The sequence below is a fragment of the Populus nigra genome, chromosome 10 (genome assembly GCF_951802175.1).
Source record: "Populus nigra chromosome 10, ddPopNigr1.1, whole genome shotgun sequence".
Taxonomy (NCBI): Eukaryota; Viridiplantae; Streptophyta; class Magnoliopsida; order Malpighiales; family Salicaceae; genus Populus; species Populus nigra.
The window spans coordinates 11,269,181-11,280,735 of record NC_084861.1 but is presented as its reverse complement, the minus strand read 5'-3'; the positions used below and the strand labels follow the sequence as shown (position 1 = coordinate 11,280,735).

The 11,555-nt window shown below is 36.3% G+C and overlaps 1 protein-coding gene across 5 annotated transcripts; it reads left to right on the top strand.

Moving 5' to 3' along the window:
• Positions 1-1,806: 1,806 nt before the first annotated feature.
• On the top strand, positions 1,807-11,341 carry LOC133704341 (uncharacterized). Of its 5 annotated transcripts, none has more exons than XM_062129143.1 (14): positions 1,827-2,170; positions 3,267-3,566; positions 3,903-3,953; positions 4,764-4,897; positions 5,004-5,120; positions 5,280-5,399; positions 6,377-6,474; positions 7,289-7,458; positions 7,792-7,845; positions 8,851-8,960; positions 9,343-9,456; positions 9,535-9,660; positions 9,747-10,763; positions 10,843-11,341. In XM_062129143.1, exons 2-13 carry the CDS (start codon positions 3,390-3,392, stop codon positions 9,772-9,774), a joined length of 1,299 nt encoding a protein of 432 aa, XP_061985127.1. In that variant the 5' UTR covers positions 1,827-2,170; positions 3,267-3,389; the 3' UTR covers positions 9,775-10,763; positions 10,843-11,341. The 5 variants fall into 5 exon arrangements, with proteins under 5 accessions (XP_061985128.1, XP_061985129.1, XP_061985130.1 ...); XM_062129142.1 differs by having other exon boundaries at positions 1,827-2,270; XM_062129144.1 differs by lacking the exons at positions 9,747-10,763; positions 10,843-11,341 and adding an exon at positions 9,131-9,248 and having other exon boundaries at positions 1,807-3,566.
• The last annotated feature ends 214 nt before the right edge of the window (positions 11,342-11,555 follow it).

Sequence of the window (11,555 nt, the reverse complement as noted above, 5' to 3'; positions counted from 1 at the left end):
TTACCCTTCTCTGCCCTGTTCGAGAAAGAGATCGGATTGAAGACATCAACTCCAACACATAGTGATTTACGAAGATTCACTAGAAGCTGGCTTACGAATTCCCTTCCATCCATTAGTTTGCGACTTCCTAGATAATTACTGTCTTCTTCCGGTCCAAATACCTCCTAATTCTCGGAGAATTCTTCTCTAGTTTATACTCATTTGCCATAGACCAGGTAAAACTAATACTCTACCCATTTTTTATTTTTTCATTCAGCTAAAATTCCTAAAAGAATTCCCACCTTTTATCTTTAAACACATCGTGAGAAGGGTAATTACACCCCCACTGCTATATCCCTCATTCCATATCTAAAAGGAATTCCCATCTTTTGTTTTAATCATATAATTACCCTATTTTTCCATTCTTCCTATTTTAAGATATGATTCATGTCTTAAATTCTTACTTGCTTCGTACTGTATCCTTAGCTCTTAATTAGGGTCGAGAGCTATCTCGTAGATATTCAAGACGTTCTCCGAAGAACGAACTGACCTATTTCAATTGCTGGAATCTCTAAAATCTTCTCAAAGCGCACTAGAAGTCGAAAAGGAAAACTTGTCCAAACGCCAGAAAAAACTCATCTCGCACGTAAGGGTCAAAGGACGACATGCAGAATCCTTGAAAAGACATATCATTGTATGAGCAGCCTTTATTTGAACATCAGCCTGTACTTCCATGGACTCTCTTTATTACTTTTAAACTTTTTTTTAGTCATTGAGCTATATCATAGTTTTCACCACCCGTTTTCAATCATACCCAATGCTTACAGATGGCTTAAAACTTAAAGATAACTAACCTCAATTATTTTATTTTAAGTATTTTAGATTTCAATTTATATTATTTTCAATTAAATTATTTAATATTTTATTTACTAAAAAACCATGTAATTAATATTTTGAATATTCTTTTTATAATATTTGTGCATGTCTTTTAAATCATTTCTTACATAACTCATTTAGTAAAAAAACATATTTAATTTCTAATTTAAATAATTTTTCAAACTCATTAACAAAACACAAATACAAATACAGTAGACACGATAAGATTAATACGGTATTTGAGAATACGGTTGAAATCGTGTTTCTCAAAAATTTAATGTTTTTTTTTTATTTTTTTTAAATTTATTTTTTTATGTTTTCAGATCATTTTAATGTGCTAATATAAAAAATAATTTTTAAAAAATTAAAAAAATATTATTTTGATGCATTTTCGAGTGAAAAACACTTTGAACCGCAACAACTACTAGACTTCCAAACATCTCCTAAGAACTTGTTTGATATTACGGTGACGATTCGTTTCAAAGTTTTTTTTATTTGAAAAAACATAAAAATAATATATATTTTTATTTTTTAAAATTTATTTTTAATATCAACATATTCAAACAAAATAAAAATAAATAAATTTAAAAAAAATAACTTTTTTTAAAAACACTTTTTTAAACAAACGTACTCTAAGCAAATTATAAATCCCTAGCTCCTTGTCAACTTGACCTAGCACGTACCTGTTTATTTGTTATAATTATGACAGAGGTTTCATTTTACATGACCTACCACGTCACGGCGTAGTTTGTTTGTTTTTTTTTGCAATCAGGGCATTCTCATGTCAGTTTTCACAAACGAAATAGTAAGTTAGAAATGAAAATCTAACCAAACACAGCAGTTGGGTAACATATCAATTCTCAGAGCGTAAATTGCAATACTCGTAGACAATCTGTGTGAAGCAACGCCATTGATCAACCACGTCTGAGACTGCGCATCTCACACGGAGACAGAGAGGAAACGTACAGGGTGGCATTTGCCTCCTCTGCAAGCAACTGAAACACACAACCAGTTACTATCCACCCGAAGAAAACCACACCCCCTCCTCCCCCAACACAGACAGACACTAAAAAGGAGAGGGTGGCAGAGACAGCTAGCATATGCTTAGAGGGATGCATAAATTCCCGTCAACAATGATCCACCCTTAGTCTTTGCATAACCTCTCTTCCCTTTTCTTTTAATTTTCTGTACCAAAACAAAACAAAAACTAAGCGTGAAGAAAATTTACTTTTCCGTTCTCTTTGATTTCCTGAACACAACAGAAAGGGAACTTCTTAACTTTGTCCCTCTCTCTCTCTCTCTCAATTATAACAATGTGAGTGATGGATATAATAAGGGCGTGTTTCATTATCTGGGTTCTTGTCTTTCTCATTTTGTAATCTGGAATATCTTTTGCCTTTTTCCGTGTCTGTCAGGTAATGTATATATATCTATGTCTTTTCTTAGTGGGTTTGATTAAATGAATGTAAGGGCAATAGGAGTTCATATTCTCTGGAATTTTAAGAGTTGTTGCATGGAATTCAAAAACACACAATTTGTTACAGTGGTGCTTCCAAATGCACCTTAATTCATTTTATCATATGGAATGCAGCATGGTTTTGGTTGTTAGGCTATGTCTGATTTCAAAGTTAAGGATTCACTGTTTCTTCTCCTTGTGTGCCCTTGGATCTTAAATGTTCTATTTGAAACTTTTTTTTGGGGGGGAACATTCGCAGTTGCTAGTTCTTAAATAATTGACATGTCTAGTAAAGCAGCATAATTTTTTTTTTTGCCAATTTAATTTGGGAATTGCCCAAGTAGACTATTTTTTCTTCAAATCCCCTGGCTCGTCCTCATTTTTTGTCTATTTAGAATCTGGAATGAATAGTCATTCTTTCCTAGATACATATGAGAGCGTGTGTGCTTTGACTGCTTGATGTCATGCGTGTCATAATGCCGGGGGAAAAAACATATTTTGGCTATTTCTCCCTTTAGCATATCCTGTTTAAACATCTCACTGTACAGGAAATATCATCTAATTTTCTTCGTTCAAATAGATTTGAAATGTCAGATAAACTTTTGGTTATATTCAAAAGGACAGGTTGATAAATTGAATGCTTGGCTCATATTTAATATGCCATTGTTATTGGATTCTACAAGCCGTATAGCCTATCAAGTTCTCCGATCAATTTTTGTTTGCCCATTTCTGTGATGAAGTGTTTCATATGTTTGTGGCATTTCTAGATAACTTGAATTTAAGTTGCAACATGCTTCTTAGTTCTTGTTCTGTCAGATAGAGCTATGTTGTCAGGTTATGCTATGATTTATTCCCTGCAAGCCCGAAAATCAAGTGTGCCTGATATGATCTAATGGAAGAATTACAAATTTTTTTTTGTTATTTACATGTGTTCCTCTCTCTTTGGAAGCTCCAGGTCCAGCTTCAGCATAGCATGCTATTGCCTTGTCCATAGAGAGAACTTTTCAAGGTAGTCAGCAGAGTTTTGCACCTTGAAAATTCTCTTTGTTGATAGATCCCACGGTACAAAGGTTCCAGGATGGCTGCCAGCTTCTATTATTGGAATGATTGCGTTGATGTCCAGGACATGGAAGCAATGTGGCGGGAACCTGAAGTTAGCACGGAATGGTTAGATGCTGGAGAGACTAAAGGAAATAAAGTTCACCTTTCACGGGATCCTGATGGAGAGCCTTATTTGACGCAGACTGAGATGAAGGTAAAACATCCCTTCATCTACTTCAAAGACAACTGAAAATGCTTTGTATTATATTCAACAAATTTACAAGTATAAAATTATGCAATCCGCTTGCTAATGAAGTAATCTATTCAAGCAGCACCATAACGATAATTTCCTTTCATCTTCCTAAATCTTGAGTCTGAAACATTAGTTGCCAATTCATTTCAGATGCTAATTTCACCAGTTGTCTCTTTGTCTTCGATTACTCAAAAAATTGAAGCATACAAGTTTGAATTTGATGGATTCTTAGATACAAGCCACATGATTTCGATCTTGTTATCTAATTGTACTTTGCATCATTTTGCATTCCTTCAGGCTGTTGCTGATATTATCGTCCGTAGACATTTTGATTCACAAGTACACCCGGTATGCTCTTGTCAATTACTTCTTGTAACTCCTTTTATTGCTCAGAAAGAGGCTAAATGTGGGTAATGACTATCAATGTACTGACAGAAAGAGGTTATATATCTGCTAATTGGCTAAATGTGGGTAATGCTACCAATGTACTGACAGAAAGAGGTTATTTATCTGCTAATTGGCTAAAGTCTTCACGAACACCATTAAGCTCGGACCTAGTTTGTTGTTTTAAGACACAGAGAAGCTAGCTATCCTAAAGTGCTTTATGCAGTTGGACTGGCCTCGAAATTCAACTTCCTGTAAATAGTAACTGAAAAGAAGTGATCTGACCTTCACCCTACTCTTTTTATGCCATGCTTGCATCACTTTCATAGCTTGTAGCGTTGTAAAGAAAGTAAATAGCATATGCACAAGGCTACAGGCACTTTCATGACTGGTCATGTATCAACCTAGGCGTTAAGAATGGTTGGTTCGATTGAAAAATTCATCATAGTTATCTATTTTCTGTTTTATTCATCACGTCGTTACAATAAGTTGTCAATGGACCAGACCAAATGTTAAGTGGATCATATTTTTTGTTTCAATCACTGCAAATTCAGCCAACTTTTTGTCTCTTCTCTTTGCTTTTTGTGAAACAGATAAGCATGAAATAAAACTTAGTTGTCTGCAAACTGCTTCCTGAATTGTCCATGAACAAACTTTTGGTTTCGGGAAGAATTGTATGACTTCATAACAGCATTTTGGCAACATCAATGAGTAATTTAGCTTTAAGAAGCTAACTGCACGTCTCCATTTTGCCTCCATTCCCTGTGTCTGCAGGACATGATATGTGCTATAGCTGAACTTGCAAGTGACAGACAGCCACTCTCTACGAGGTGGTATGATAAAAAAACAAAGGAGACAGCCCTGGGGATCATGCAAATTTTACCACAAACAGCAGAGTGGCTGGTCAGGTATCAATTATATGTTCTGGTCCTTTTTTGAGATCCTTATTAATGGACCCTTTTTATGTTAAGCTTATTCTGGCTCTCAGAAGTTGTAACTGGAACTTTCTGGCAGAGACTTGGGTTATCGGGCATATGAAGTAGAAGGGAATCCAGAAATTCTATGTCGACCTTTTGTTAGCGTTTATTTTGGTGCTGCTTATCTTAAATGGCTATCGAACTTTGAGAAAAAGTAAGTTATCAATCAGAGATACGATTGGTTCAATTAACCATTTGTGCTGTTTTATGGCTCTATAATCTTGAAGCAAACAATTTGTTGTCAAGTGATTGACAAAGCTTCTATTTGAGTTTCATTGATTTAGGAAATATCAATTTTTGAGGTATTTTGCAGAGTAAGAAGTGAAGAGTTCATAGTTAGGGCGTATAACGGCGGCCCTAAAAAAGCAACCCACAAATCGACTTTGCCATATTGGAAAAGATACCTTTGTGTCATAGAAAGTCTCCCATCCAGGTGAAATTTTTTTCTTGTGTATTACTTTGATGATAGCTTGTGAATTATACAAGCCCCTGCATTTCTCTCTTTTTTGTCCTCCCTCCCTTCCTTTATTATCCTTTTCTGCTCCCTACTTGACTTTGGATTCCAAGTAGTTCCAAAATTGTTATCTGAACAATTTCAAAGGTGAGTCGGAAATTCCAATGCACTCATCTGCTTGAGAACTCTTTGTTTCTACTGAACATGCAACAAAGTCCTCGCTTGGGAATCTGTCCCCCCCCCCCCCCCCCCTCCCCTACCCCCAATTTCCAATCTGAATTTCTGTTTGTTTGGTCAATTCTATTGATCTGAATTGCGAAGATCTCTGGGACATACTTGGGAAACTATGTGACTGAATTGCATGGTTCAGCAAATATTCCAATATGTAAAGTTTAGTTTGAGAGATTACCAAAAGTGCGGGCTACTCTGTTTTACCTTTTTTTTTTTTGAGCTCATATTTCTCTTTTACTCAATATATCAGTGGCAAGATAAATTTTACAATCACATAGCTGATGTTTGGCCTTGGAACAAGTTGCGTGATTTGTATTAACATAACAGGTTTTGCACTCAAAACGGTTGTTCCATGGCCTGTGCCTTGCAGTTCTATGTAACACTTGCACACAATTGCATATGGCCATTTTGTCCCTTTTAAATTTGACTTCTATCACCATGGTAGACTACTTAATGTGCCCTACCACCTACAGTCAGGGATAACTATACCTGCATTTTATGATTGTAACTTGTAGGCCATCTCAATTTATAGCCATTCCTCGTAGATCCTAGTTAGCTGCTTCAGAGGCATGCATGTACAAGTCATTGAATCAACTCTGAATTGTGAAAAAGGTTGTGATACCGTGACTGTTAGGAATTTTTGAAATCAGGATCCTGTGCTTGTAAATTTAAGAGGCAGATACATTATGTTTTAAATTGGGTACAACTGCATTGCCATTCTGCAGAAGGTTTGTCATTCCTTCAGTAAACAGTGCTTGTTCTTCAACTGCTCCAGCTGTACCTGCTACACAAAATACAAATGCACCTTCTTCACAAGTCACAGGTTGTACTTTTCCCACTTTAGATAAATTTTCAGTTCACATATAATTGAAGGACTAGAAAACTACTGTAAATGTGCCAGAATCTTGTTTGAATAACAGATAAAGGCCAAATGCAGCTCAAATAAAACTTTTTTATATTATTGTATTAGGGGTCTTAAAGATCCTAACAATCAGCTTTTCCTCCATGAGCATTAGTGCCCTTTTTATCCTTGTATATTAATCTCTAGGCTGCTCAAGAAACTGCCTATTCAGAATCTTCAGGAGTGATTTTGCATCAGTGAAAATATATTTTGTATATTTTTTGCTTATAGAATGTATAAATAAATACCTGGGAAAGGAAAATACGTTTGTGTAATTACTTGTGTATAAATGATATTGTTTTTTTTTTCCAGTCTTCACATGCATGAGGTGACACTTTTCTCTTTTCAACTTTATTAACTTCGCAATTTTGTGACATTTTTGAGAGCATATAATTAATTACTCAATAACAAAAATCCCTTTCTCTAGTGGAGTATGTAAACTTGACAAGCTCGGCATTACTATTGGAGTTGTCTTGGTCAGCATTGTCTTAGTCAACATGGTGGTGTAAATAAACATAAGATGCTTTCTTTGTTGATTATAATGTCATATGGAATGATCACATCTTGAGAAGAGATAATGCCACTTTGCGGTAAAATTTATTCTCTTAATTAAATTGATAGTGTCAATTGACTATCCTGAATGGGGCCAATCTGTCCTCCTTTCCAAGTTACTTCTTTAGAAAATATTTTGGTTTCTGTTGGATGTTAATCCCCTGTTGCTACTTTGAGGAAACAGGTGTTGATTATATATACTGGGACTCTAAAGCTTCCTTGGAAGACATGCAAGAGATGTGGAGTCATTCTGAAGTCGCAAAGGAGTGGACACAATCTGGAGAAAAAAGAGGAAAGGTGCGCTTTTCACAAGATCAGAACAAGAGACCTTATCTATCCCGGGTAGAAATGAAGGTAGAAATAAATAAACATGAGAATTCCTCTCTATTATTTCCATAAAGATGATAATTTTGCTTTAACTAACATCTTGCGTGGAAGGCTAATCACTTCAGCATACTGGTCTATAGCATACCAGTAGCCTAAAACCAAAAAAAAAAAGTTGATAATAGCCCGAGTGCATGGATTTTTCATTTCACATATCATTTGTATGGTCATGATGTTAAAGGTCTCCGTCCATATCATTGACGAAAGCTTCTCTCAGATCTCAACTTAAAAAAAACAATGCTTTTAAGAATGTGAAATACGCCATAAATTATTGTGCACATCACTAATACCGACTTCACGCAGGCTGTTGCAGACATAATTCTTTCGAAGCACTTCAGCACAAGGGGTGTTAAACCTGTGAGTATATGTCCTAGCTAGTAAAAGTTCCTTTTTCAGTAACAAGATGATAGTATATTGCCAATTCGTATTTCCTTTTCTTTTTCTGTGTTTCTTCTCTTGTTCTCTTTTATTTCCATTTCTTACAGCTATTTACTAGTGGCTATTCAAACCTGCCACCTGCTAGAGCGGATGATCCCACATTCATTTGCTAAGTATTGTGATATGAGTTTGTGTTAGGAATTGGGTCCGCCTAATAGCTTGAGCTTTTTGGATGGAGGCTCTAGCAAAACCCAAATGATGGCGCATGTACTCCATCCATCCTGCTGAGGCATTTCTGTCATGTGGATTGGATGCATCCAAATTATCAAAATAGTAAAGAATATCTGGTTCAGATAGATGACCTATTGGAGAACTGGCATCTTATGAGTATGCCGAGTCCCATGTCATCTTCTATTTTATAGCATATAAGATCCATTAAAATTGCTTGAACTAGTACTCAGATTAACAGAAACTATTCAGTTCAGTATTGCGCTACAAGGGTATTTAAAGAAGAGAAATGGGTTAGACCACTTTTTCTGATCAATAAGTTGGTGGGAGTGGATAGGTAATCTTAAAACACACATCTGTTTTTTTCTCTTGCTCACAATTTCTTGGAAACAATGGATAATATGATAAGCATGTGCGCAGTATGTGATTTTTGCTCATGTTTGATTTAAAAGCACCGGTGCTGGGGTCATTGGTTTACTCGAGATTTTATTCCTTGGGAATATTACAATGAAGAGGCTAGTATTAAATAAAACTGATCTGCTAAGGCAGCGAATCTTGCTTTTCTAACCAGATTTCAAAGTTCTCCTGACATTTGAGTAGTCAACGAGGTGGTTAGATTTTACTGTCACCTCTATTATGGTTTGTTTCAGTTCTTGGACTTTCTATCCTTGCCTAAATTTCATTTTTCTTGGACCTGTACCCTGCTCAATATTTTTGTTCTGTGTTCTTTTTTCTTGATGCTTATTTTCTGCACAGTCAGTCCTTTGTGCTCTTGCTGAGATGGTTAGCATGCGTTTTGTTAACGGGGTTGGACCGCGAACTGGATTGATGGGGATCGACTACTCTACAGCTTTCTGGCTTTACATGTACGCAAATACCAAAGTAAATTTTTGAAATTCCAGTTTGTATAGGGTAACATGTGCCTTTTAAAAAAAACTGTCGTGCATCTGAAGTTTTGGTAAAATTAAAAATTAAACAAGTTCGGCCATGCTAGCTTGCTACATTGCATTTTGATTGAAAGCTGGGGCTATTACAGGTGGCCTGCTCTCACTTTTCCTAAGCAATTTGACATTAATTCAAGTGGAATCTTTTTATTCATCGATACCTATTTGAGTGCAAAACTCTACAAGACTCCTACCACCAGAAATGTACAAGTATATATGAGATGGATGTTTTCATTTGTACCTGGTTTTCTGTCGTTTCTTAAGACCATTGCTAAAATGTGCTTATTTTTCTCCTTGTACTCAGGGAGTTGGGTTATAGGGCTTACAGAGCAGATTCTGTTGACGATATGACCAAGCCATTTGTGTCTGTGTACTTTGGTGCAGCTTATTTGGCTTCGTTATCCGAATATGAAGGGAGGTGAGTTCGGTCACCTCAAAATCTGAATTGTAGTTGGCCTCGTATTTAGTAATCCTTTGTGATGTGTCTCGTTCACAGGGAAAGGACTCCACAGTTTGTCGTTCCAGCTTATCTTTCTGGGCCAAAGAACGTGAACCGTCAAGAGTCTGGTCCCCTTTGGCTCAAATTCGAGCAAGCTTTGAGCAATTACGAAGACATAAAGAGGTAATCCCCACTCATTTGCGTATATCCTTAAATGGAAAAATCACTATTTTTCCAAATTGCTGATGAGTTCATCTTTTCCTTTATAGGGATCCTGGAAATTGCACCGTCTTGTAAGCAGTATAAGCTGACCAACGAAATGAAACCATCGTTCAAGTTGTATTGACTGATGGATATTACTGTCGTTATACAAGAGCAATGAAATGAGTGTAAACTTCTTCTGTGTGGAATTAAGTTAGCAAATACCAGGGCAGATCCAAGCATTAGGGAGAAGAAAGACTAGCTGTAGCTTCTTCTGTCCTTTATTGGCCTCCTATACAGTGGATTGAGTAATCAAACAATCATATAAGATGCCGTGTGAAAATGTGATCTGCATTTGCTGTTTTGGCTTATTCTTAGAATGCTTTACAGGAGCTGTCAGTGGCGCTTCAACTGGTTTTATAGTTAGAGCCTGCGGTGTATTGGAAGACGATAGGAATCGTTTTCAGAATGTATAGATACGCCGTGACTGACAAGTCAGCACAATTTGTAAAGACTTGGCTTCGTTTGGAATGATCACTAAGTTAAAATAAAGATTTTAACTTATTCTACTTACTTTTAAATACCTCATAATTGATGTTGCAAGTGGCATCAAATTAGTACTATAATTATTGACTAAGATGTGAAGAATGGATTTAGTACTATAATTATTGACTAAGATGTAAAGAATGAATTCACCTTCTCTCATCATTGTTGACTTAGATGGCTGGCTTCATATTTTTCAAAGTAGTAAATGTTTACCCAAAGGTTTGCCCACTTCACTAGCTTCTGCGTTCTACAGAGAGAGAGAGAGAGAGAGATGGGAATCTGGGACTGCATAAATTCAAGTGCCGATTTAGTGAATCGGCGTGCGTTGACACCTGCAAAGAACATATGCTGGACCTCTTATTCTTACGCCCGTTCTGCCGTTACCAGAATAGACACCGCCGCCAGAGTTAACGCCATCCCCGAGTTAAACCGGCGATTACAGGACGAAGAAACCCGGTCCATGATGAGCCATCTCACCATCAACTGTGCCAAAAACGCTGCTGTTTTTGCAATTCGCGAAGGCGTCAAGACTGTCCCTGGTACGTACACAGTAATCCACTCCATTAGCTGTTGGTTAGTTTTAATTTATTGATTAATTAATTAATTAATTCCTGTAAGGTGGAGCGCCAGTTTATGAAATTGTTTCAAAATCAATTGGAAAGAAAGGAGTGGTGGGGGATTCCAAAGAGAAGACAAACAAATTGGAAGCTGAGGTTGAGGTACTGAAAAAAGAAGTCAGTGAATTGAAAAGATTATTCAATCAATGTGAGGCAGGTGATTATATGAATGGTTGTGGATCCACAGCTAGAGTGGATTATTTTGAACAGCCAAAAGTAGTGAATAAAACCTTACAAGGTGCAGTGGTCAGAAGTTTTATGAATAGACAACAACCAGACAGTGCGATCCGGCATTTCATGATGGAGGGATTTGCTCATGTGCTAGAATGCGAGGTTAAGTCTGAGAATCAACAACCTCATAAGTGATAAGAGGGAGTTGAGTCTTGGGGCGTGTTTAGTATGTTAATTAAGTATTATGAGTTGTTTTTATTATTAACTTGATTACCACTCTCTTTTTTTCATCTGAATTAAGAACTATTCGGTGCTCTGAGATATGTTCATTTCTGCATTGTTTTTTTTTCCTACTTGTGGCTCAGTTGTTTAACCTAGAAATGTAAGATGTAGATTCAGTTTATCTAACCATTTTCTCTAACATAAATCAATATGTACAATCTTGATTTTGAATTTGGAAGGTGGTTTAATGCAAACTAATATGATTAAAACATTAGTAAGCTTTTGCTTTACCTGGGAATGTGACAGTTCAGACTTCTCTGT

What these genes read in the sequence shown, in the direction of transcription:
- LOC133704341 (XM_062129143.1), top strand. Translation starts at nt 3,390, where the DNA reads ATGGCTGCCAGCTTCTATTATTGGAATGATTGCGTTGATGTCCAGGAC. An exon ending in ATAGAAAGTCTCCCATCCAG is followed by an intron (nt 5,400 to 6,376) that starts GTGAAATTTTTT and finishes GCCATTCTGCAG; the next exon opens with AAGGTTTGTCATTCCTTCAG. An exon ending in TATCCCGGGTAGAAATGAAG is followed by an intron (nt 7,459 to 7,791) that starts GTAGAAATAAAT and finishes GACTTCACGCAG; the next exon opens with GCTGTTGCAGACATAATTCT.